The 27,379-nt window shown below is 38.8% G+C and overlaps 4 protein-coding genes across 6 annotated transcripts in view; 1 reads left to right on the top strand and 3 right to left on the bottom strand.

The window, feature by feature from the left end:
- pcnx1 (pecanex 1) overlaps nt 1–2,576 on the bottom strand; it is a 39,271-nt gene extending 36,695 nt beyond the window's left edge. Inside the window, exon 1 of one of the 2 annotated variants that reach the window (XM_065296373.2) lies at nt 2,303–2,576. In XM_065296373.2, coding sequence (XP_065152445.1) covers nt 2,303–2,455 — 153 coding nt within the window. In that variant the 5' untranslated portion in view covers nt 2,456–2,576. The remainder of the gene's footprint in view (nt 1–2,302) is intronic. The other variant, XM_065296372.1, reaches the window with a different exon arrangement.
- A 592-nt stretch (nt 2,577–3,168) lies between these two features.
- Nucleotides 3,169–6,521, bottom strand: med6 (mediator complex subunit 6). The gene is made up of 8 exons (XM_065296371.1): nt 6,372–6,521; nt 5,942–6,101; nt 5,722–5,813; nt 5,171–5,253; nt 4,968–5,076; nt 4,751–4,866; nt 4,611–4,638; nt 3,169–3,654 (listed from the first exon to the last, which is right to left on the bottom strand). The coding sequence occupies exons 1-8, from the start codon at nt 6,391–6,393 to the stop codon at nt 3,500–3,502; spliced, it is 765 nt and encodes a 254-aa protein (XP_065152443.1). The 5' UTR covers nt 6,394–6,521; the 3' UTR covers nt 3,169–3,499.
- A 907-nt stretch (nt 6,522–7,428) lies between these two features.
- Nucleotides 7,429–10,259, top strand: LOC135786791 (tetratricopeptide repeat protein 9A). The gene is made up of 3 exons (XM_065296370.1): nt 7,429–8,500; nt 8,894–9,076; nt 9,304–10,259. The coding sequence occupies exons 1-3, from the start codon at nt 8,056–8,058 to the stop codon at nt 9,384–9,386; spliced, it is 711 nt and encodes a 236-aa protein (XP_065152442.1). The 5' UTR covers nt 7,429–8,055; the 3' UTR covers nt 9,387–10,259.
- Nucleotides 10,260–14,539: 4,280 nt separating this feature from the next.
- map3k9 (mitogen-activated protein kinase kinase kinase 9) lies at nt 14,540–26,587 on the bottom strand. 2 transcript variants are annotated; one of them, XM_065296368.2, is made up of 11 exons: nt 25,937–26,587; nt 23,382–23,795; nt 22,444–22,624; nt 19,372–19,520; nt 19,008–19,183; nt 18,427–18,667; nt 17,797–17,919; nt 17,557–17,680; nt 17,356–17,468; nt 15,624–16,358; nt 14,540–15,449 (listed from the first exon to the last, which is right to left on the bottom strand). In XM_065296368.2, exons 1-11 carry the CDS (start codon nt 26,310–26,312, stop codon nt 15,040–15,042), a joined length of 3,042 nt encoding a protein of 1,013 aa, XP_065152440.1. In that variant the 5' UTR covers nt 26,313–26,587; the 3' UTR covers nt 14,540–15,039. The 2 variants fall into 2 exon arrangements, with proteins under 2 accessions (XP_065152440.1, XP_065152441.1); XM_065296369.2 differs by lacking the exon at nt 17,797–17,919.
- Nucleotides 26,588–27,379: the final 792 nt, after the last annotated feature.

The following is a 27,379-nucleotide window of genomic DNA, read 5'->3' as shown; positions in this document are numbered from 1 at the left end:
AATGGGAAGCCCAATGCATCGTCACAGCCCTAGTCTCAGCTTTGTAATGTCATTGGATAGTGCCCCATTTTTAAAGCTAAAAAAAGTGCATCAATCCATCAAAGACTAATCCATATGGTTATTTAGAGGTCACGTTCTTTCTGATCCCACCCTAGTTAGTGTGTAATGTTGCTTTAACAGCATAAATAATACCTGTAAAATGATAAAGCTCCAAGTTCACTGCCAGGCGATATATTTTCTTTAACAGAATTACAGCAAACAGCCGGTTTGGACTACAGTCCTTTACTTCCTGCTTTAATGACGTCAGTAGAACAGTTTTTTGACTAAACTCCGCCCACAGGAATACGTCAGTCGCCAGCTAAGCTAACGGCAAGCTAAGCTGCTATCAAATCACAACACACTAAACAAAGTACACAATCAGAACTCGATAAGTATTTCTGAAGGAGGGAATTCATAGAAAAGCATCAGCCCGTTTTAAGGACAGTGAAAACAGCGCTATACAGATAAGAAAATTGTGTGAAAAATACTATGTTTTTTTACACGTGAAACATGAACACATTTTATATTGCGCACTGTAAACACAATCAATAATTCAAAAACACAGAAAGAACGGGACCGTTAATGTATTTCAAACTGAAGTGATGGGTTCTTGCAGGAAAACATTTATAAACTACAGCTCTACACGTTTTCACAAGAGAGTTGAGGTCAGGCTGGAGAATGACCTCTGACCCAGCATTACAAAAACCCATCGCTTGCCTCGGAAGACATTTAATAACCGTATAGATTAGTTTCTGATGGATGGATGTGCTTTTTGGAGCTTTAAAAATTGGGGCACTATCCAATGGCATTTTAGCAAAAAGGAGCAAAGATATTTTTTAATGTAATTCTTGACTGTGTTTGGCTGAAAAAAAGTCATATACACCTTAGATGTAGGGATGCACCGATAGGATTTTTTTGGGCCGATACAGATTTAAACAGACAACTTCTGGCTGATATCGATATTAAACACTTGTTGTATACAATACTATAAAGTTGGTCTATTAGCTAGTTTATTTCTGCATCAAATTATTTTTACTAAACATGGATTGAATCGTATTAACATTTAACTGACCAACATAATAAGAGAGGCAAATTAAGCTAAAACAAATATAATAAGACAGCATGACAACCTTCAAAGGTGGTTTTAGCTATTCAGCATTTATTTTATTAACAACATTAACTATTTTTTTTTACATATAATGGATTTCTTTATGCAGTTAATTAATAAACAATCGGTATCGGCCTTTCTCGTGCTATTGCCGATATGCCGATGGTTTCAAATTCATCAAAAATTGGCCGATTAATATCGGCGGCCGATACATCGGTGCATCACTACTTAGATGGTCTGCGGATAAGTAAAATATGGACTAATTTTCATTTTGGGTGAACTATTCCTTTAAATAGACTGCAAACCAAAGAAAATTTTTACAAGAAGAGTGGCTGGTAAAGATGTGGCATCAATAAAAGGTTTGGACTAAAAGAATTTAGAAACATGTGGTTTCAGTTTATTCTGGAGAGTTTTGTCTAAACACATCAGAAACCACTAGAGCCATTTTTGGATGTGGATGTTCAGGGAGTCAAAACAATTCACGTATGAATTCTGATGAGTACTGACTATGGCAAAAGGGGGAGGCACAACAAAAGAAAACCCAGCCTGATGACATAAACAATGATGCAACTACACTCATGATAGTCTGATCAAGACATTAAAAAAAACTGAACTGACACAACCATAAAACACAAACAGACCACATAAAAAAAACAATGCCCAACATGACAGACAGAGCAACCAATAATAGAGTTAAAGGAGAGATCAACCGAGACAGGGATGTAACAGGAAAAGATGTAGAGATTTACTATAGTAAAAGTGCAGTTACTATGCTTTTTTGATAGACTGACTGATTACATTTGTATGACTTTATATTTTACAATAAACATCATGGATACAATATGGTTCTTGTAGAGAAACCATAGTAAATCTGTGTTTACTATATTTTTTACTACAAATAACACAGCTAAACTATTGTTTCTGTAACGAAAACATGGTGAATTTTCATAAGAGAAATTGAAGGTATTGGGCAGATGGGGTGAAGGGAAATATACAAAGGGAGCAGTGAGATGTACGCAAGAAAATAGGAAGTATAAAGAGATGGACAGACGGTTCGGATGGACCGACTGAGAGGACACATATGAATAGACACAGACAAATGGTTAGAAAGAAAAATTAAGATAACGGAAGATAACGGACATCTGCGTCTCTCACCATGTAGAGCGTGAACGGGAGGCAGAGCAGCAGCAGCCACAGGTAAAGGTGAAGCGCGTTCACGAATGTGTTCTGGTGCGGGTCGTAGTACCATCCTCCCGTCACCGACGCCCACACGCCCTGCCGCAGGATCTGTAGGGTCTGCGACCCCATTTTTACCCCCCTGTCCCCTGTCTAGCCGTCTCGGAGTAGTACGCACGGCGCTGGCCTTTCGAGCCCCGTCGCAGCCATCTTCTTCTCTGCGGTCCTCCAGCGCTGCGCTTCCCGTCCCGTCGTGCCCCGCGCGCCTCCGTTGTTTGCGTACAGTTCGGTTAGAGAGTGGCGTTGCGAGCGAGGGACAAACGCGTTGTTTTGTAGCGCTCCCGTGCGGCGAAAGGCGAGCATCGCCAAAGAATAACATCTGGGACGGTGCGCTGTGATTTTTACATCACGTTTAAAAAAAAAACTACAAAATTAATAATGACCGAACAGCTTTTTTATTTTTTAGGAATAAACTTTTATTATTTATGAATAAACCTACTTTAAAGGGAAATATAAAGGATATGTCGATAATATTTGTTTTACCAAACATTTTTTCTGTTGTACCGTCGTTATTGGCGCATACCGTTTATTACTCCCAGGTGGTAAAAGTGGGTCAAGCTGGTTGTAATTGTTGTGTGTATAAAACAATTTCTATTTAAAAAAACACGTGCTGCATAAAAGGCTGTTTTACTACAAAGAGCTAATGGATTTGTGAATCAGCGAAAAAGAAGTGCTTCTGAATATTTTCGTTAGAGGGCGCTGCGCACTATCAACATAAACATCCTTGTAAACAACCAGAATGCCAAAGACAAGTTTTAAACAGTTATTGGAGTAATACACAGGTATACAAAGACTGAGGTTTATTTATTAGTTAAAGGGCTGTACAAAATATGCATGAAAACAAAATCATGCTATCAAGATCACTAACAGCATTAATTCTCACTCTGTATGTAAGCATGTAAGAGTCAATGGCACAATAAACACAATAGTGAAATAAAGACAATAAAATACAGAACATAGTTTTCCCTTATTACAAAAAATGAGTATAAAGAATATTTATATACAGTAACACAGTCCTGAGGCATGTTTGTTTTATGCAGTACTCCAACAATGAATCAAGGTCGTAGGCAACTTCATACTGAGGCTAAATCGGGTAAGCCAGCATTTCTGTTTATGTCACTGCAGGCGAGCACGTTTCTCAGGTGGTGGTTTGTTGGGTGTAGGCTGGCTGGCTGGCCTGGCAGGTCCAGGTGGGGCTGGAGGTTTCGTCTCCCTCTCTTCTTGTGGCTTTACGGTCTCGGGTGGTACCTCTGGCTCTTTCTTTACCTCCACTATTGGGGAAAAGTGTTGTGTTAGTGAATTCTTATTGTTCACAACAACTGTTCATGTCTTAAAGGATAGTTCACTTTAAAATGAAAATTCTGTCATTTACTCATCCTCATGGTGTTCTAAACCTGTATGCATTTCTTTTTTCTGATGAACACAAAAGAAGATATTTTGAGAAATGATGGTAAACACACAGCAGATAGTGACCATAGACTTCCATAGAAGGAATACAAATATTTTGGAAGTATTATGATAAATGATAAAGAAAATATTTTGATAAATGATGGTAAGCAGACAGTTGATGGTACAAATTGAATTTCATCATATATATATATATTTTTTTTATTCTTACTATGGAAGTCAGTGGTCACTATCTGCTGTGTGTTTACCATCATTTCTCAAAATATCTTATTTTGTGTTCAGCAGAAAAAAAAAATGCATACAGGTTTAGAACAACATGAGGATGAGTAAATGATGACAGAATTTTCATTTATAAAGTGAACTATCCCTTTAATTAGGAAAGCACATTACAGGTTTATATATATATTTTTTTAAATATACATTGTATTGCCCTCCAGGTTGTCCTTTTTATCAGAGAAAATGTCAGCCTCTACATGTGTTGTATGCATTTATGTCATGTATGTTTGTTTATTTATGCTAAAGCAAAAAAATCCATTATCTCTAAATATATCTAGTGCAATATGATACGAACTAGACACTAAACCAAAAATATTTAATACCTATTACAGTTAAACTATAGTAGCTTCAAAATCATAAGTTATGTGGTTGCAATATTAACCCTGGAAAACCAAGGAGAATCCAAAAACCCATTTTTTCTATTGAAACAATTTGACCCCGTGGGTTCTCCAGGGTTAAGAAATCATCATCTTACTGTTTCTAAATTTAAGGAACACTTAATTAAGAAACTGATTTTTGGACTGTGCAAAGGTGTTTTTTGTACCTGGGACAGGCTTCTCTCCAGGTTTTTGCTGAAACAGAGAGATACCAAATTATTGAAAATGTATCAGAGCTACAAATTCTGGTTGCAAGCGCTTAATTCTGAAACAACATTCAGAAAACAGTTAGAAATGTTTATTATACCTGATAGAAAGTCGGAGGAAATTTATTGCGTAGGTCCAATAGCAGTGTGTCAACTCTCTGCCTCTGGAACAAAGAACTGGGCTCTTCCTTCCGCTTTGATTTAGGCTTCACCCTCTCTATTACCACACATACAACACAAAAAATGTAACATCTCTTGACAGGTAATACTGTTCTCGTTAAAAAATGTCTTCCCACTGCTGTATGTGTGTCGGTTTACCTTTCTCTTCCTGGTCTTTAAATTGCCACCAGTAGCCTTTGGATGGGTGATACCTGCAGAAGGACATTGCTTCATCAAATGCTGACTGGATCCCATGAACGGCTGAGAGCTGAGACACATCAAAATAAACATAAAATATTAAAGTTCTGAAAGTTTGTTTAGGAGGGTGCATTAAGGTCAGTGAGCGCAAGTTATGCATGTACCAATCTGGAACTGATGACTGATCCTAGGTCAGGTGCCTGATACACCACTCCAGCTATGATGTAGTAGTCAGCAAGGGGTATCACTGCAAAGAAAACCACAGAAAAATATTAAAACAGGCCATTTAAAATGTTTTTCTTTCCACCTTTAAATTTTAAATTATAAAGTTATCCAAAAAGTTTATTTAACCAAGTTCGGGAGTCTCTGTATATGGTCGTCCCTCACTTCAGTCCTGTGACAGTTTTATGCAGCATCCCTCCTCCACCCCATCGCCTAACTCTCTCCTGTTACATTTATCCCAATTAAAGAGGGGGAAGTACTCTGGGTTCGGGCTAATTATTCCCAGCCAAATATGCTTAATTTCATTACATGTTAATGCAAACTTGTGAATGTATGTAAATCAAATAAAGAAATCCTGCCTGCTCCATTCAGTTTTTTTATATATATATACCGGATTCAATCAATTTCCCAAATGTTTCCCCAATACTGACATACAACAAAATCAACAGAAGCAGTTAAAACTGAACAGCTGTGTGTCAGTGCAGTAACTCACCTTGTGTAGGTGACTGTCTCTGCTGTTTTCTAATGATGTACAGAATTGGCTCCTGAGCGTGAAGCAAAATATATTCCACACCGACCATCTGACTACACACATGGCAACAAATTGGTCATATAAACATCACACACTTTTCCTGTTAAGTCAGCAAGCTCTGATGTATGATCTTAATCGATTAGGAAATTAAACAAAGGTTTCTAAAGTTTAACGTGCTTACTTGAGGTGATCCAGTGTTAATCTCTGCATCTTCACCATCTCGTTATTGGAGGTGCGTTCATAGAAAGGGTTGCTTCTTTCACAAAAATACTCCAGCACATTGCTGGGGTTCAGGATGGGCACCCAGCCACTGTCTACCCACGAGATCCCCAGCAAGTTATCTGTCATATACAACAAAAAAGCCGGCTTTAGATGAACTGTATATGCTAATCATGTGCATGATACAGAAATGTAACAAACAAAAGGAACACTGAAGACTTGCGCCTTCTCATACAAGCAACAACAACATCGTTAAGCAGAAATATTGGAGTGATTTACATTTTTTTATAAAAACAAAAAACCCGAAAGGCATTCTTCGTTAACAACGACAATAAAACACTCAAATAATAATCAATATTAATAATACATTTGTGAAATCTGGGATAAAATACCTCTTAAATCGACCGACGCCATCTTCGCGAACAGGCGCGGGATGATGGCGTAACTACCGTCCAACGTCTATGACGTTTCTTTCAACGTATGCTTTTTTGTAAAAACAAGCAAAACAAGAGAAATTAGTATTATATACTTAATATTTTACTGGTACTAGCTAAGTTTTATATTCATCGCAATAAATTATCTCATTAAAAACACCAATTTATTATTATATTTATATTATTATTATTATTTATTATTATTATTATAAATCCAAATACATCAAAGCGCTTTCATCTTTCAAAAATACCAAAGCTATTAAGACATAAAAAAAATTTCATGTTGTAATATTTGAATATACCAAAGTATAAAATCTGTAAATCTCTGTATATTTTAATTTAATGTTTTGTATTTCGAAACCCTGGCAAAAAAATAATAAAAAAATAAAAAAGTGTGCACCGTTTGATTTGTTTGTTTAACCTTATTATTCCTTATTATAAGTTTATTTCTGAAGCCTCCAGCTTATGTTTAGATGTCTTCCGTTTGTGATGATATATTCAATTGTTTACTTTATTTTAAGTGTAGTTAGCTTTAAATGACAATAACATTTTAAAACACCTGTCCACACGAACCATTAAATCAATCCTGGGCCTTAAAAATTATTTTTAAAATAATATTATTTTAGATGTGAAAAATCTCCCCGCTGCCATATTATTCAAGAATATATCTTATAAGTGGAACGTGGCGTTCCAAGTCCCATGACCCTGCAGAACAAAATAGATTAATTTGCATAGAAAAAAACAAAGGAACATTAGATACATAATAAATAGCTAAACAGTCAGTCAAATCCAAATGCCACAAAACTTTTCTTTTTATAAAAAATAATAATAATTATTGATCCGATATAGCCTACACCTTCATTATTTGTGTAGTCTACATGCGCACATGTGTTTATGTGTGTAAAAAAATAAAAAAGTGGTCAAATTCCCTACCCGGCACGATTTACCGCAATCACGACACACCCACTGGCCCTGTACACACACGCACGCACGCACACACACACACACACACACACACACACACACACACCTGTGGGAAAACATTTCCCACAAAAAAATTATTTAAATTCATCTGTTTAAAGTGGATTACAATGCACTGTGGGCAATAGGCATAATGAAAGAGAACTCTGAGTCTTCTAAACCAAGGGAGGATCAAAAGGATGGATAAATGTATTTAAATAGTCTGACAGCTGCTGTCTTTTCAGTTTTATATTCCGTGGGCAGAAAACACGTCACGATAAATAATCATTTGAGCAAGTAAAATGCATTTGTTAACGCCTGAGTTGAGCTCAGCTGGATTTCAATGGGAACTGGACGTCGCACAGGGGGCTGACAGACCGCTTCTCGCGCTCCATTCGTGATGACCGCATTTCTTAAGTGCAGCGCGAGTGCGCGCGCGCCTTGATGCTCACGCTCACTCCCGTTTGAGTCATTCGGTAAGACCAGGACGTGCCGCGCACTGTCAGTTAAAGAGAGTGGGTGTGAAAAAGAGGGAAATTTCACGGTGTTGTGTGAACCATCGGGGAATCCATCTTAAAAAGCATCTGCTGTCGGAACAACGGCTCCCCCACTCATCAAGACGTTATACGGGCACGGAAGGGGGCTTTAGGAAAAACTGCACCCCGATAGTTTTATCACTGTGATGAGCTTGGAACAGGGTAGATTCGAGGCAATGATCCGTAAGGCAAACATCGCTACGAGCAGCTCAATGTCCACCGGTTCGTCACCGTGCGTCACGCAGCCTCACGGTGGACGGAGCCGTGGAGACGGGCGCTACCAGCAGCACGCGCCTCTTCAGAACGTTACGGTAGTGAAAAGCCAAAACGAGCCCGCGGAACTGGTCAAACGGGCCCTGGACTTCAAGACGGAAGGCACGCAGTGTTACAAGGATAAGAAATACCGCGAGGCCATCGGGAAGTACCACCGCGCGCTGCTTGAAATGAAGGGTCTCTGTCGCGTGCTGGGGGACCCGGACACCAGCAAGTCTCCGTCCACCGTCCTGACCAGCATCAGTAAATCCAATCTTACGGACGAGCAGAAAGGTGCGGTGGAGAACGCGGAGCTGGAATGCTACAACAGCCTGGCAGGTATAAAAGTACATAATGTATCATCAAAACGTTTTTACTATACATCTCACCTGTTAAGCGCGACCTGTTAAAACAGGGTAGACATTGAAGGGGGTTTCCCCAAATAATCTAATTAGTGATAGACCTATATGGGCTTTTCAATGGTAGATTCTCAAACTATTACATTAGCCAGTCCTAAAAATATGTGACTTTGAAAAAAAATAAGCAGTGGGATTATGAATGTCTATGAATGCACGCAGGATGACGTCATGGATCATGCCATGGGTTGTTGCAGCATGACTTATATTGTGATGCCTCACAGACTGCATACTTTATAGTCATGTATACATCAGTTATCATAATCAGAAACCTAAAGTATGAATGTCATAACCATAATATATTATGTGTGTGTAGCCTGTCTGTTGCAGATGGAGCTTGTGAATTACGAACGAGTTAAAGAATACTGCCTGAAGGTTTTGAGAAAGGAGGGGGAGAACTTTAAAGCCCTGTATCGCTCTGGTGTGGCGTATTATCACTTAGGAGACTACAACAAAGCCCTGCACTACCTAAAGGAGTCACACAAACAACAGCCTACAGGTCAGTCAACTTAAACATTCAGTCCCGCTTAACTGGTAGAGCATTAGTAAAGCAAATGTCATGGGTTCAATTTGGAAAAAAGCATCTTTACACATGAACACAATCTGAAATGCTATACTTTACTTCTATGTAATCATAAAACCAATGAGATTCCTCGGTCACTACACATCCTGTCTGCATTTACTGTGCTTAAACAGCTGTTTCCCATTTGTGTTTTTGTGGGACAGACACAAATGTCATCCGCTACATTCAGCTCACGGAAATGAAAATTCGCCGAAATGCCCAGAGAGAGAAATCCGAAGTTCCATAAACAGCTCATGCTTTAATAGCTTTCCACTGCGGACACCCCACACTCCCCTCATCGCACTCTCTGTGGACGAGGTTTGGTATTTCATGGGAGTCTTTATTCCAGAGTCAACACACCTGTGTCAGCTGACGTCCTTTCAGAAACCTCTCACTTAAACTGAAGAGCTGAATCAGGTGTGCTGGAGGAGACCATGAAGACCAGGGATGGAGACCAGGGATATCAATGTCATTTGCATATGCTTTTTAAAGAAGTGATTATTTGCGATATCAAAAGGTTTACTTTTATTCACTGTATTTCATTGCTGCCAAACCATTGTGGTCTGAAGATGTGCTCCACAGAACACAAGCAGATCATTTAGTGGCTATGGTTTGCATAGTGTTCTTGCTGTTTTTCTTTTATTAACTTATTGTTTTAAGACCGTTGCAACTGTTTTTCATGAGAAATTCTGAATTAGAGATTCAGAAACTGCCAGCTTGTGAACAGATGTCATTTCAGTTTTTTATATATACATGAAGCTGCTTCATTTGAAGTGCAATTAAGTGTCACTACCAATGAAAATGATGCCAACAACGATTATATAAAACCTGCACATTACTTAACACCCACATTCGCATCGCAGTGGATGCAAAGATTGGACACGCAAAACGTGTACGTACACATACACACACACACACACACACACACACACACACACACACACACAAACACACACACACAAACACACACACACACACACACACACACACACACACACACACACACACACACACACACACACACACACACACACAGTGGTGCTAAGGTTTGTGCATGTGAATCTAAGTGTCACACACACAAAAAAAGCATGTAGGAGTAAATAAACTGTGGTCATTGTTATACTTGGGAGTGTATTTTTTGTTTATGATGTTCCGTCATTGTGAGGAGTGAAGAGTTTAAAGGGGCCATGGCATGAAAATCTGACTTTTTCCATGTTTAGCTATAATTGGATCCCCAGTGCTTCTATCTCTCCAGAAAATGTGAAAAAGATCAACCCAGTAACTTAGTTTTGGTAAACCATTCTTTACAAGCACATGAAAAAATAGGTTGTTGATATTTGGCTCTCCTTATGATGTCATAAGGAGCTCCTATTATAATAATACCACCCCTTAATCTGCACTATCCAACCACTGCACTGCAATTTAGTGCAGAGAGAGAGAGAGAGAAAATAATTCACAGCACATTTGAGTTTCAATTTCAACAAACCACCATTATTGTGATCAGTGGATGCACTTCATTCGCTCATTTGCATTTTAAAGGACACACCCAAAACGGCACATTTTTGCACACAAAGTGGCCATTTTAACATGCTATAATAAATTATTGATATGGTATTTTGAGCTAAACTTCACATATGTGCTCTGGGGACAACAAAGATTTATTTGACATCTTAAAAAAGACATGCCCCCTTTAATTTGGCAATTGTAACTAGGTTATCACAAATGTAAAAAATTGCAGGTTTTATTAGGGACTTTTTCTTAAAAATTTAAGCTCTCTGTACTCAACTGGTATTGGGTTCTACTTGCAGCCAATCTGCAGGATTGGACAAAATAGTGCTCCATTATGGTTGCCATGGTAAGATTCCATGGAAATCATCCTTGGAGACAGATGGGAGTCCTAGACATGCTGGCTTTAAAGCAGCTAGATACAAGTGTATGCAACTGAGAAATGAAAGCCTAAACTGTTGAACACTTTTTGTGCACTGTAAAAATAAATGCTGTAGTTATGCAGCTGTTGGCAGTAACTAACTGTAGATTTAAATGTTTGTTATTCACTGGCAACAGTTTGGTCAAAGGTAAATCAACATTAAACATTATCAAGTCGTTGTCTTTACAGAATAAAACTATAACATAACAGCCTAATGCAAAGCATTCTGGGAATCCTCATCAATTTTTTATTTTTTCCCTTCAGATTTTGTTTGCCAGAATGCTTTGCATAAGACTTATTTTAGTTTTATTTTGTAAAGATAAAAACTTGTTAATGTTTAATGTTCACTTAACTTTAAACAAACTGTTGCCAGTAAATACCATAAATATAAATCTACAGTAAGTTACTGGCAAACAGCTGTTAATAATACTGTAATTTCTAAAGATTTTTTTTAGCAGTATAGGCATTTACTTTTGGATGGAGTAACATGGTGCAATGAGGTTGTATTGTTAACGATACAATCTTACAAATACAAAATACTCCTATGCAGACATTAGTAATATTTGCATGTTATTTCCTAGAGTTTTCCTAGAGACGCTCAGTCACAAAACACCAAATTTCAGCATTTCAGGGCTTTAATTGAGCTCTTATACAAGTCTAATGTGCTCAGGAGCACGTACAAATTTTATAGCAGCAGCTTTTGAACCCCGAACACAGATCTTCAAGACAGCAGTCACTGTGCCAGCATAAATGAATGACAAGATGCTCTTGTTATTGGCTACACATTTCTTTAAGTCAGTAGAAGAAAACTACACCTCCCTTCCATAACCAAATAGTAAAAGGGAGTTTTTTGATCCTCAGCCAACATTGCAGAAAGTTCAGACATGACAAATTGTTCACCCAAAGATAAAGATTTTATCATCGACTCACCTTCATATTGTTCAAAACCTGTATGACTTACTTTCTTCAGGGAGACACTGAATGTATTATTCTCAAAACTCAGACTTTCTAACCAATTCAAGTAGGATGCAGAAGCATCATAAAAGTAGTCCATAGGACTTGTGCACATATATTCATCTGTGTGCTCAGTCTCCCGAAGCCATACAACAGATTTTTATAAGAAACTAAAATGTATATAATGACAGAATTTTTATTTTTGGGTGAACTATTTCTTTAAGTGACAGAAAATGAAATACAGACACAAGCAGATGTGTTTGTTTTGGCTCTAGAGGAACTTTTGCCTTCACTGAGATAAAAGACTTAGGGTTTGAGAGACACAGCAGACAACAAATCTACACCTCAATCTAGACAGGTGAGCATAGGCGAAAGAATGTTCAGTTCTGCGTGTCTGAGCATGTTCAGGAAACACTTCTCAGTTTCATCATAAAATTACAAAAAAGTAACATGAAAAATACAAAAATAACTTAAAAAATAAATAAATAAATAAATACATTCAGTTATGAATTAATGTGTACATGAAAATGTGTAACAAATATTGCACAAAAGTTGCTACTAACAAAATAAAATTCAATATGAAATCTCAAAAACAAAATTCTCATTCACACAAACAGCATAGATCCATCAGTACACTGAAAGATACACATGCATGATGGCACATACACTCGCGCACACATACTACGCACTCATGGCTGGAAGACTGCGATAATACCTGACTATTCAAAAAATTCTCCCAGCAGTGTCTTTAATACTGAAAATTGAGGTTTGGATCGTGTAGAAGCATTATATGTTTCGGAATGGCTGAACTTATGTGCGTCATGCTACGATAGAAACCACAGAAGAACAATCAGTGGTCCCGAATGGTGTAAATATAACAAAACTATACATTCATAAAACCATTAAAATGCACTTCTTTCGGTGTACAATCTCTGAAACCTGAACAGTGTAGAGGCAGAAAATAAGAGTCCAGTTTTTTCAGCTATAGTGCAATGCTAAGTTCATGAAACCTAACTTTACCGTAAACATGCAGATGTGTGTACATACAATAAGACATACAGTAAACAGAATGATAATACAGTGCAACAGGACAGCTTATACACTCAGTACGAATAAGAAAAGTGGGTTTGCAAATAAAAATGGTCCCGGTGAATATACTTCAAGATAAAAGCGGCAGACCCTGTACTTTTACTGTACTAAAGGACTCAGAAATCAGTGTGGTTATTAAAGGAGCAGCTGGTTTGTAGTAGCTTATTATACTTGGAGGTGAGTTAGACCTTACGGTTTACTGAGGAAAAGCTTGTAGAAGCAACTTTACTTAGGACTACCAGTTGGACCAGAACATCTGAATTATCAAAAAGTAATCAGTTCTGTAAAACCATCAGTGAATATTTGTGACCTAGTCTGTAAAAACCCCAGCCAAAGTTATTTTTGTGATTTACTGTTTTCTACATAAAATCATCCTAGATAAAGTAAAGACCATTTTGTGAAAATATAATCTTGATATCTTCAATATTGACTGAGTAAGAGCATGTCAACGATTGAAATAAAAGTGAAACAAATGATTGATTTCAAATTTTGATTTTCCTAATCTCATAATAAGATTGAGACTTTAGACTGGATTTCACAGACAGGGTCACATCTGTATAACCAGAACTTTTTACTGCAGGTTTTAAGGATGTGCCCTTATACCCTTGCATTCAGCAATGGACGTCATTTAGATTAAAGTGATAGTTCACCCAAAAATGACAATAATGTCCTTAATAACTCACTCTCATGTCGTTCCAAACTCTTAAGACCTCCGTTCATCTTCTGAACACAGTTTAAGATGTTTTATATTTAGTCTGAGAGCTTGTTGACCCTTCATTGAAAATCCACGTCCAGAAAGGTAATAAAAACATCATCAAAGTAGTCCATGTGACATCAGTGGGTCAATAAGAATGTGTTGAAGCATCGCAAATACATTTTGGTCCAAAAAAAAAAAAAATTACGACTTCATTCAGCATTGTCTTCTCTTCCGCGCCTGTTGTGAAGCGCATGCACAAGACTAAAGTCACGTGACTGCAGTGACGAGGCTGACGTGTTATCTGGTGCACCCCAGCTGTTTTTTGTGTGTTCATTTAAAGTCTGAGGGAGACGTATGCTGTAAGTTTTTTAAAAAAAACCTTTGCAAACATGTCTAAGGATAACATGTCAGCCGCGTCACTGCAGTTATGTGACTTTAGTCTCATGCATGCGCTTCACAACAGGCGCGGAAGAGAAGACAATGCTGAATAAAGTCGTAATTTTTGTTATTTTTGGACCAAAATGTATTTTTAGTGCTTCAACACATTCGAACTGACCCACTGATGTCACATTGACTACTTTGATGATGTTTTTATTAACTTTCTGGACATGGACAGTATGCCGTACATAGATTTTCAATGAACGGTCAGAAAGCTCTCAGACTAAATATAAAACATTTTAAACTGTGTGCCGAAGATAAACAGAGGTCTTACGAGTTTGGAACGACATGAGGGTGAGTCATTAATGACATTATTTTCATTTTTGGGTAAACTATCCCCTTTAAATTTAAATTTTTAAGTGCGACATCTGTACCCATGTATTTGTAATTCACATTAAAGGGATAGTTCACCCAAAAAAGAAAATTCTGCCATCATTTTCTCATCCTCATGTATTTTTAAACCTGTATAACAAATTTTTTCTGATATTTTGATATTTTATATATTTTTTTCACAAAAGAAGATATTTTGATAAATGATGGTAAGCACACAGTTGATGGTACCTATTGAATTTAATCATATTTTTTTCCTACTATGGAAGTCAATTGTTATAATCAGCTTTGTGCTTACCATCATTTATCAAAATATCTTCTTTTGTGTTCATCAGAAAAAGAAATTCATACAGATTTAGAACAACATGAGAAAATGATGACAGAATTTTCATTTTAAAGTGAACTATCCCTTTAACCATCACCGTGTGAAATTTGGATAAGTGGGGTAACTCCATCAAAGTGAAATCAGGAACAGAACCCTGGCCGCACTCTATAAGGCGAATCTCGGGTTAAACTGGGATCTGATGGGAGAGGCCGTGTCCCATCCTTGCCTTGTCCCTCATCCTGTTGGTCCAAAAGGCTGTCATTCACCCAAGGGGAAAACGGGGTTGGCGGTTCCATTGGAGTAGGAAGAACAGCCACAGCTCCTCCAAACTCCACAGTGGATGGGGTTTCGGTGCTAGAGGTGTGAGCAGGGGATTCACCCCATTGGGATCCACAGCGTGCTCGCGGAGAAGGGCGGGGCCTAGCCAGGAAGTCAAGAGTCTTGGGGCGCTCAGGCTGAAAACGGCGACGTGGTGTAGGTGGAAAAATAAGATTCGGGTCAGGCAAACGGGGCACCTCGGAGGGGACCTCGCTTAGATTCCATGGACTCACTGCACAGTGGCATCACAAAACACATTAGCAAACTCAAATATTTTCATACCCTTACTGCCATGTGTTTATATTTTTTATATAAATATAAATATTATTAATTATGTAAATTTTATCATATTTATATTATTAAATATCATGTCTAGGCTTTATAGAAGTTTAGATGTGTTTCTCACCTGTCTGCTCCTGTAATGTTTTGGAGGGCGTAGTTGCGGTGTGATTATGGATATTATGGGCAGATCCTATTTTTATTGCGCCATCTGATGGTGTGCGACGAAGCTTACAGGTGGCACTGGGAGCAGAGGGCACATGTGTAGGTGTGAGAGACTGTCGAGGGTGTCGTTTAAAGCTCTCCAGGTGGGTGTTGACCAGTGGATTCAGAGGAGGCGGAGTCTGTACAGGTTGTGGGGCATGTGGCATAGATGGGTGGATCACAAGTAGCTCTTCGCTGTCAAAGCGAAGGAGAGATCGGGTTGAGTTACAGTCTGAGATAGATGAGAGAGATAGCAGTGTTTGGGAAGCAGGCAGAGGGGGAGGGCGACGGGGGCTTTCACGTTTGAAAAGTTTCCTTGTGGGTGAGCTGGTACAGCGAATTTGACCACCAGCACGGTGAAACAACCCTTCCCATCGTGGACGGACACTCTCCTCCACACGCACAAGGTCCAGTAGGTTATGGCCTAAAGCCACGGCAGCCAAAACCGCACCGCAACCGAGCAACACCAGCTCTGATTTACGGCTTCCGCTCGGGCTCCGACGCGTATAACTGGGAGATGCGTCAGAAGCCGTAGCAGTCGTACCGCTCTCTGTGCCTTGGCTTTCCGCAGCAGGACCATCCCTGTGGAATGGGATGCAGAGGTATGATTGGCCAGGAGAATCAGCTGACTCAGATGGGAAGCAGCAGTCCTCATTTTCTACAAAGAGAAAGTTGGGGGGGCAGAGAGATTTCACAATGTTGCATCATCACATCACCCCATACTTGTCAGGGGGTTTGTTGTGTATTGCTTATTTGCTTTGTTGATACAACTGTAATTCTGTGTTTACATCAAATTCATCACGTAATCTAAAATTAGTTGAAGTTGGGTAAATTGGCACAATAATGAGAATTTTACATCAGTAAATTGTCATGCTATTTCAAACAGTGCCAGTGTAATACTATTTTAATGCTCTGTAAAGATATGTTTCTAATCAACAGTCACACAAAACTGATTACAGACAAATTTAGCAACACAATTATTCATTTTAAACAGCATTTTAGGCTATGCACTATAACATTCTGTCTTTTATCCCTATTTATTTGTATTTGTTTGTTTGCAATAATAGTAGGACTACTGTACACCCTAATATATGTTGTGTATGTCCATCTGTATATTTGTTTATATCTGCACCGGTTTATATTTGCTGTATGTGTTTTTAATCTATTGGTGTACTTCTGAACAGAGAGCCAAATTTTTTATATTTTTATTCTTTTACATTATATATAAATATTAAAAACAAGTAATTAAAGGGCACATATTATGCAAAATCCAAGGTGTTTGGGCATAAATAAATGTTGGCATACAATGAAAAAAATTCCCATTAAACCAATGCAGGGGCAGCACTGTTGCCTCACAGCAAACTCCGGTTTGCTCCCACTGCCCAAAATATGCAAGTTAGGTGAATTGGAAATACCAAATTGTCCCTCTCAACCTGTATATGTATTAACTTGCATGGATTAACTGGTTCTGGAACCACTTTTGGTGCTATATAGCACCGTTTGTTTTAGATGCCGGAATGGTGTAAAGAATAAATAAAGAAGAAGAAAAAAACACTGTAGTATAAATTGTTAATGTGACGTCACACAAACAAAGCCCCACCCACTGGATTTTGATGCACTTGTGATGTTATAGTGTAATGTAAACCGAGTTTTACCAGTCTCTGCCAGGCTGGACACTCCGGGTACAGCAGGACTGTGTCTGGGGGATCGGCGCAGGTTTGGAGCACTACAGGAACGCTGCCGACTGCCCTCTTTAGGAGTCCTCAAACTATGTGATATACAGACACATGAACACAGTAATTCATACATTTATACGTAAACAAATTTGGTAAAGAATTATGAACACACACACACACCTTTCATCAGCGCTGTGTTCTCTTTGGGTTCTCCCTTTTTTGCGTGTACATTTTCTTTCTTCCTCTTCATCAAACTGAAATGCAGCATTACGACCCCATGCTTGACCTCCAACCCCAGGGGTTACTGTCATCATAAAGTTCTATTAAGATTTTGGCTTTGACAGTACATACAGTAGGTTTTGCATAGATACTGTATAGATGCACACAGTACTGCACAATCATGCAGTTGCACACGCTTACACTGGATTGCTCGGAGGCGTGGCAAAACAGGGGGACTATTTGGAGGGGTGGAGTTACTGCCTAGAAAGCTCCACCTCCTGTCCAGAGATGGAGATGCTTGTACTGTGATCTTATGCTGAAAATCTAAAACACACACACACAAAGCATAATAAAACCACATACATGCAGTCATGCACATAACATGATACAAACACTCATATGCAGACATACACTCTCAGAAATGAAGGTACAAAACTGTACCTTTTCTGTCACTGGGGCTGTACCCTTTCAAAAAGTATAGCTTTGCACCTAAGGATTTCATTTTAGTACCTCAGAAGTACATTCTGGGACCAAAGAGAGCTTATTAGTACCTCAAAAATACATATTAGTATCTCAAAGGTACATATTGGTACTAAATATTTACATATCTGTACCTAACGGTCCATACAATTACCTTTTTAAAGCGTGCTGCCCCACTGGCAGCTAGGGTACATATTTGGACTTTTTTCTTACAATGTAGGTTCTTAAGGTACAGGAATCTACCCAAAATTGTGTGAGAGTTATAGCTGGCCATGTAAAATGACTATTAAAACCAAACTGAAGTTTCACTTGAATTAATTCAAATTAGGATTCTCCCCGTGAAATACTAACCGGACGGCAGGCTGATGCGGTTCCCATCACGCAGTTTAAGTCGACTGCACCGGAACTTTCCATGACGGTTTTGCACGCGTGGTTTCTCCTGGTAGAGCTGGTGGATTATGACATTGAGCTCTCGCTCCAAGATGTGAATTTCTCTCTCTGCCAGTTCCTGCTCACGCCGTCGTAAGGCCTCTTCTTGGTACTTCTGCTGTAGAGCTGCACGACTCAGTTCCTCCTCCCAAGAACGTAACTCCTACAGAAAGAAAACATCCTCTTACCCATCATTCTGCTCTGTGTGGTATGTATAACTTGATAACCGTGATCACTTACAGCAAATATCCAGTGAATAAGAAATGCAGAAATACATTAAGCCATTAATTATTTTGGTGTCACTAAAGATTTGAGTTTCACATAGAATTGATTGAAAATCAAATATTTATTAAAAGCATGCAGTTTCTGATGAACAAGCTTTATTTAGCTCTATGCATAAAAACAATAGAAATCTAGTGTGTGTGTGTGTGTGATGTTTAGATACTTTTGTTCGTTGTAGCTTAGAAAAAGTGTGTCTGTGAGTGTTTTGTGTGAATGCAGACCTTCTCTTTGGCTCTGAGTTGGTCAAACATCTCCTGAACCTCCAGCTTCCAGTCATCCTGCAGGGACTGGAATGATTCTGCTGGCATTTCAAAGAATCCTGACTCCTCAATAGCTGTCAGCTGGTCCAGAATACTGGTGAAATGGGGACGTGCATGTGGGTCTACATTCCAACAGTCTACAGCAGATGAAACAACAAACAGTAGACAGCTTGTCAGCTAAGCAGATGCTCAGAAGAAAGTGGGTGGGGGTGTTTTATTTATTTTTGGGTGAACTATTCATTTAATAGAGGGTAGCCATTCAAGTAAACCAGTACAGTAAACTTAATACAATTTCTAGTAAGCTGAAAATAAAAAGTTTTCTTGCCTTCCATTAGTCGAGCAAATGGCTCAGGACAGGTGGAGGGGATGGGCAAAGACAGTTTATTCATGGCCACACCGTAAGCTACTGCCAGACCATCAATGCCACGAAATGGCACTTCTCCTGTCAGCAGCTCCCACAGCAAAACTCCATAGCTGAGAAAAAGAGACAAAGAGTTTGGAGTTCAAACAAATCTTTACTGACAACCGCAAGCTTCAAAACATTACTTCTGCCTGAAATAGTAGGCAACAGCCACTGTGACAGTAACACAAACACTACAAAAACATGTCAGTTCTGGGGTCTACAAACACTCCTATTAACATTTCAAAGTGATCTCAAGTTTAATTTTGTCTAATGTAAAATCAGTGCTGCAGAGAGCAACTGGCTGACAAAAAGACAGAGAAACTTTAAAAACAAGACAAAAGGAAACTCGCACACAGGAATATAAATATTACAATTAATTTCTATGAACAAACTCAAGGTAGACTAACAGAAGTACCATGAAGTACAAACATTAGAAGCTATACAGTAAGAAAACAGACATGTCATCTTGCAAAAAGATTATAATAATATATAAAATTATTTTTTTATGTTTATCTCTTTTTTATCTTTTATTAGTCACCCTATGTATGATAAATTCATACATTGTTACCTAGCATGAAAATCTGGCTTTTTCCATATTTCAGTGGTAAAAATGGGTCCCTAGTGCATCTATCAACCTAGAAAATGTAAAAAGATCAACCCAGTAACTTCATTTTGATAAACCATTCTCTGCAAGCACGGGAAAAATTAGGTCATTGAAATTTGGTTCCCCTTATGATGTCATAAGGGGATCTTATTATACTAATACCACCCCTTAATCTGCACTATCCAACCACGGCACTGCCATTTAGTGCAGAGAGAAAGAGAGAGACAAAAAATAATTGACAGCAAAACTGAGTTTTAATTTCAACAAACCACCATCATTGTGATCAGTGTTTGCATTTCATCACCTCATTTGCATTTTAAAGGACACACCCAAAAATGGCACATTTTTGCTTGCACCTACAAAGTGGCAATTTTAACATGCTATAATAAATTATCTATATGGTATTTTGAGCTATAACTTGACATACGTATTCTGGGGACACCAAAGATTTATTTGACATCTTAAAAAAAGTCTTGTGACATGGCCCCTTTAAGCCCTCGTCTAGAAATCTCAATGCTGCAAACTGTAAGTGAACATCTAAAATGTGTACCTTGAAACAATGTAAAAAAGTGAAAGCTGCTCTACTTGAAAAACTTACTTCAGTTGGTAACACCTACATTTTTTTGTAACATTTTTCTCACTTTAAGTGAAACAAGGTGAAAAACTTTTTAAAGTCGCAATGAATTTGAAATTAAAAACTATAATTTGTTTTGGAATATTGTGGTATTTTTTTACAAATGACTTATATATGTGTTTCATTATTTTAAAAAAATTCATGTGCCCTCATAATCTTTAATCAAAAACTCATATCTCGTCCCCTCCTCAAAACGACCTCTCTCTCTTTTGGTCACATGGTATGGCAGGTGGGCGGAGTCCGGGAGAAGATTGCAGCGATTAGCAATTAGCAACACGACCCAACTTCAAACGAACCAATCAGATCTCGATGGACAAATTCAAATCCAGCCCTGCCTTTATTTAACTTCAGAAGCCGTTTCATTCGGATATACGTCACCACGGGGAAAAAAGGCAATCGCCACTTCCGTTTCATGGCGACTTTAAAATTAACACCTAAAATATATTTAAACATTTTCAACCTAAGTTTTTCATTTTTGATCAAACTTTTTTGCTTTTTACAGTGTAAATATTTCCTAATTCAAAGGATGCGTGTCCATGGAAAGTGAAGCACTTGTGCGTCTGACATTTTGGTTTCGGTTTTATAATGCAGAAATCAGAAAATAACGTGCAGGACTTAATTGAGTTATTAAGAGCGATAAGATAGGAAAACGATCTTAAGCACACTGACTGACTTTAATTAGATTTTTCTATAAATTGACTTTGCTGACTCCGTCAACGTTTTTGTCAGATTCCAACAAATCATACATCATTTTGAAGGTTTTTTAATAGAGAATGTGAAATTAACAATAATTAGTTTCAGATTTTTTTCAGTTTGCCAGGAGGGTTCACATTTACTGTTTCAAGCATAGATATGTATAAAGGCTAGATGTTTTACGGCGGAGTCTCTAACGTCGTCGCCTGGCGGCCATCTTACCTCAGACAGCTCACTCACTCGTAGCATTGTGTTTTAATGGTGAAGATACATTTAAATGACCATAACTTGCTCAATTTTCTACCGATTTTCAAATGTTTGGTTTCTTACAAATGTTATTAATGTGGCAATAATTCTGGATGCTTTAACATGATTCATAAAAATTATTCATTAAAGGGGCAATAAGTAGGATTTACCCCCATCTAGTGGTGAAATTGTATTTTGCATTCAAACGAACAGTGCTTTCTAGCGCCTCCCCTTTCCGAATTCGTGTTGCAACTACGGTAGCCGTTATGTAATCGCTGATCTCCTTTTCCGTTGCAGCTGGTTCATGTGTTCTGAATGAAAACGCGTTGTGGAAAAGCGTTGGTAGGCAAGTGCTTTTTGTTCCTCTCTGCTATTATAGTTTATCAATACGGCGGAACGATATGGATGCCTCCTTGGACTTACCCATTCAATGTAAGTAAAGAGGAGAAAGTCAGATCACTGGCAGAGGTCATTTGACACCAACGAGGACATATTTATGAATAAAGACATTGATTTTGATTAATAAAACACTTAAAATCCTACGTATTGCCCCTTTAAGTATGCAGTGTCATAGGTACATCTCTGACGTTTTATAACAAACCAAACCGTTTGAAAATGGGTAGAAAATTTAACAAATTATGGTCATTTAAAAAAAGTACATGCTCCATCAAACACAATGCTACGAGTGAGCGATCGCCCTGTGGTAAGAACACTGATCTATAGTCTATAAACAAACTAATATGGATGAAACTAACCATAGATGATTCTAGACCCAATTTAGGGACTAGATAGGTAGTAAAGACAGACATACACATACCTCCAGACGTCACTGCCTTTAGAGAAGGTCGAGGACCGGATGACCTCAGGAGCCATCCAGGCATACGTTCCTGCCGCACTCATCTTCGTAGTCCGATGCCACTCTCGAGCCAAACCGAAATCTGTCACCTTAAGAGTCTTGTTGCTCAGATCATCATTCTCCACACGCTCCAGAATCAAAACTGTGGGTCAGAGTTTATAACATTATATAAGATGTAGTCAATTTTAGCATGGAGCAAAGTTATATTAAAATTATGAACAATGGGATCCAGCAATGAAGGAACAAGATGCTTCATGGTTAAAACAAAACAACAGCAAATTCATAAGCTAGGCTATTTGATTGACAAGCAAACAATGTTAAGGTGATTGGTGCTCGACTGTTTAAAGCAAAATAATTTCACCAGCTTTAAACGTCAAGGCACACAGCATTCTCCAACCGGTTTCATTATCTGGATGATATGGTTAGATATGTAAGTATGTGTGTTACTTAAAATTAATATGTGTGTGTATCTATGAGTGTGTGATATTACAATAAGCTGACATTGATTAAATGTTGACCATTAAATAACATCAAGGTCTTATTTTAGCAATATCTCAGCAGCCTATAAAAGACCAGAAGATGTTTGAAGGAGCCAATCAAATGACAAGGAGTCAAGATGATGGGAAATCCTCTGTAACAAGCTTTGGGTTTACAGGATTCAATCCGACAAGTCAACGGCTAAACACAGAATAACAACCCACTTAACACCATTACATAAATCAGGCACTAAAAACACACTGCAACAGCCATTCTTCCCATGAAAGGGGGGAATTGTTATAAAAACATATTTCTTTGACAATTAAAAATGCATTTATTACCTAAAGATGGCAGGTATTTTTGCCTTTAGCATTTTGAAAGAGTTGTCTGTCTATCATAGGATCTGATAAAAGATTGCTTACTGTTGCTAGATTTTAGATCTCTGTGGATGACAGGTACGATGGCCTGGCAGTGCAGGTAAAGCATGGCACGTGCAATCTGTACAGCCCAGTCCACAAGCGTGTGAGGAGGGATGCGTTTTCCAGCCAGCACCCGGTTGAGCGGCCCACCGCGGGCGTACTCCATGACCAGACAGAGGTTGGGTTCCTGCAGGCACACGCCCAGAAGGCCCATGATGTTGGGGTGTTTCAGCATAGCAAATAGCTTGGCCTCCTGCCGGACGCTTTCAAGTGTCTGAGACACATCCTCATCCAGGTCCCGACGGGCTGCTTTCACTGCAACCTCCCTGCCTTTCCAAATGGCACTGTACACCTTTCCAAACCCTCCAACACCGATCATTTCCTCCAAGACCAACTCACTGAAATCTATATGGAGCACTGAAGAGTGGAAGAGAGAAAACTGTGGCTTACTTAACTTAATGTTATTACATCTTTCAACACATGAGAAAATGATATTGTGAATAAGCACCCATGTATAAACTGAGAAAGTGTATGAATAAGAGAGATGCTGTCCAGTATGTGAAAGCAAACATGAGTTTTTGACAGCCGTTATAATGGCTAACGCTGAGATAAAAGAAAAATTGAAGACAGTAAAACACAATCGTGTTTGAGCTTCTCTCCTCCCCGCTGTTCGTTTAATGACAGTGTGTCTGGGGCACTGTGTCTTCTATTAATATTGCAGGTGGAAGGTACCACATGATAAAAAGTAGGCCAGCAGCCATCCATAAAAAGCAGACGACCACCAGCCCCACACATCAAGAAACACAGGCACACCACAACTAATAACAAAAAGCATGAGATATATAAAACACAGCCACACTGACTCTTCAGCACACGGCAAAACACTTCACATTCAAAATAAAAACAAAAAGGTTCATGTAAAGCTCACATTCACGCGGCTACAGTAAACACTATTAAAGCATCAGACGCACACAAATAGGTCTGTGTTGGTCCTGTACTGCTCTGAATCTGAACTGAAATGCTGGCAGCTTGATGATTCTGCAAAACTGATGCTAGGAAAGAGCTAAGAGCTGTTAAACTGTGGATGTTGAAACCAGACTACATCTGAGTAATAACTATAACTGTATGTTTGTTCATTTGATAAGACTGTAGGAAACGTTGTGAAGGCTTTTCCTTGCATGAAAATACAGCTTATAAAGGTAGCTGTTTTGAAACATATTAGCTAGTTTTCATAAGGTCATCTTAAACCGAAGGATGGTTTTTTTAAAGGTCACGTTCTTACTGAACCCATTTTTCAAACCTTAGTTAGTGTGTAATGTTGCTAATAGCTTAAATAATACCTGAACCTCAAGTGCCAGGCGATATATTTTCTAACAGAATTTAAAAGGCCTTTAAAAGACTACAGCGAATGGATGGTTTGGACTACAGCCCTCTACTTCCTGGTTGAATGATGTCAATATAAGAGTTTTTGACTAAACTCAGCCCACAGGAATACGTCAGTCGCCAGCTAGCTAAAACGGCACTGCTAAGCTATACAAACACACTGAACAAGCTACACGATCAGAACTTGTTATGTATTTCTGAAGGAGGGACATCGTAGAACAAGGAAGACATCAGCCTGTTTTTAGGACAGTGAAAACTGCTCTATACAGATAAGTAAATTGTGTGAAAAATACCGTGTTTTTTTACGCGTGAAACATGAACACATGTTATATTGCGCACTGTAAACACAATCAAAGCTTCAACAACACAGGAAGAATGGGACCTTTAACTTCCATTCTGACTTCCAAGCCCCCCAGCATTGTTTACAAAAAAAATCCAAGTAAAATATTCTACAGTTTACGTATACTATATGTTATGAAAATAACCACCAAACAATAAGAAATATGTATTTTAATGCTTACTTTGTCATTTTTTAAAGTCACCTTGAGCCCCATTGGCCCCCCAGTTGAGAAATACCGCCTTAGACCAACCACAAACCAGTTAACAGCTGGACATGGGAGCTGGTCAACCAGCTAAGGACCAAGTATAAAACAGACTGGGCCAACTAAACGAGGTTAATTTAACAATCATGTTACACATCTGCATCTGCTTGTTGTGTTTAATTCAGCAAGTTTATATTTTTAACCCTCTGGCAGGGAGCAAATTGAATGTCATTTTGATCACATAGCCCACAAGAAAAAATACTGTAGTAGCCTATAGCAAAATATAAGCCTATCAATTCACAATACAGTCCTACAGAGTACAAATACAGTAAAAAGGTCCAAAAAGGGATGAGTCCAGCCCCTTGGGTGGCATTTTAACTTATGCTGGATTGTTTAGAAAATAACCCAGCATTTTTTAGATTGTAAAGTATAGGCCTACTACAAATTACAAATGTTGATTATTGTAAATACTGAATTATACAACAGTATTTTTCATGTGGGGTGTTGTCAAAAAGTAAATAAATCAGACACATTCACGGCAAAAGATAAATGTTACAGAATGAACGCAGCAGCCATCTCTTGTCTATAATTTAGATCCGTGGATAACGGGGTACCACTCGCCCCGTTACTTACGGTGTAATTGAGGCACCGAATAATCGCAATACTCCTCCGGCGTATCCAGAATCTTCTCCGAGATAACATTACCGCTGCTTACGTAGTTACTGGGGAAAATACCGACGCGGTCCTCGATCATACCCGTCCACCATCCTTCATCTCCGGACACCAGCGAGTCTTTAGACAGCACTTCTACCTGATCCCCCTTCCGCAGACTGAGCTCGTCCTCAGCGGTGGCATCATAATCAAACACGGCGGTCCAGTATCCAGCTCCGGACGGGGTCGCCGCCGCTGCAGGGCCATGCCCGGGGAGACGTGTCCCTGGTCGGCCCGAGGACTCCGCGGTTTCATCGCCCTCTTTGCTGTTGCTAAAGGGGAAACTGAAAGCATCCATGGTGCCGATCCATAGGGGCAACCGGCACGGTTTAGCTCATCGCCTGCCGCAGAGCTCGAGTATCTGCAGAGATACACAATTAATCCGAACAGGCTCTCGCCTTACCCTGCACCGGACCCGTTTCCCACCTCATATCACACAAACAGATCCGCACGGGTCGTTAAATGATCTGTCGGTGCCGAACATAATGCACTTTTTCCTTAAACTGGCTACAACATTGTCCCGCACCCCTCGTCCGTTCCTCAGCCAGCACTTGTCCCCCTCCCAGCACCTGATTCCAGTGGTTTAACGTGCTAAAGAGTCCCTGATTCCAAGTGTTTGATTGGCGCAGTGGGGCATCAATCACGTTTGCTGTTTCTATGACCCGCCCATTAAATCTCTTTCACACAGTAAATGCGGTAGAGTGAGTTCAGCACCACGGGCACGGGACAGCGCACGAGCGCATTACTAAAGCGAAGTCCCCATGAAATTAAAAATACGTTTTTGGCTGAATATGTACTAATATATTAGCAAAGGATATATGATATGTTATTAATACAGGCAAAGAAACCGGAAAAGAGTTTTGGCTAATAAACCTGACTTCTTTTGGCTATAAACATATACATAAATGTAAAGTATCTAACATATACAGTACCGCATTTTAAGATGTTTGCCACCAAATTTCAACAATATTTTAAACGCGCTCTGTATCTGAAAACATGAGGGAAACACTACTTTACTACTGTTGAGCTGTTTGAGCCCTCACTATCATAATTCATCATTTCTATTTTAGTTATTGTGAATTTTGTTAATTTTCTTGTATTATTGTTCTGTTATTTTTTCATTCAAATAAAATATATATTTTTATGAAAAAAAAATCGCTGTTAAAAAACAAAAAAGATTCCAGTTTGTGAGGTAAACGAAACGCTATTGGTTATTTTAAAAAGGGGCGGGGTAAAATAATATGACCCGCCTTAACTTCCTGTGTCGGTGGAAACTGTCAGCACACTGAACAAATCAAGACACTTCTGTGTGTATTCAAGCAAAACGAAATCTTTTTCACACTGTGGTAAGCAAAGTGAATATTT

The sequence above is a fragment of the Paramisgurnus dabryanus genome, chromosome 20, assembly GCF_030506205.2.
Source record: "Paramisgurnus dabryanus chromosome 20, PD_genome_1.1, whole genome shotgun sequence".
Lineage (NCBI taxonomy): Eukaryota > Metazoa > Chordata > Actinopteri > Cypriniformes > Cobitidae > Paramisgurnus > Paramisgurnus dabryanus.
This window is presented reverse-complemented; position numbering and strand designations above follow the sequence as displayed.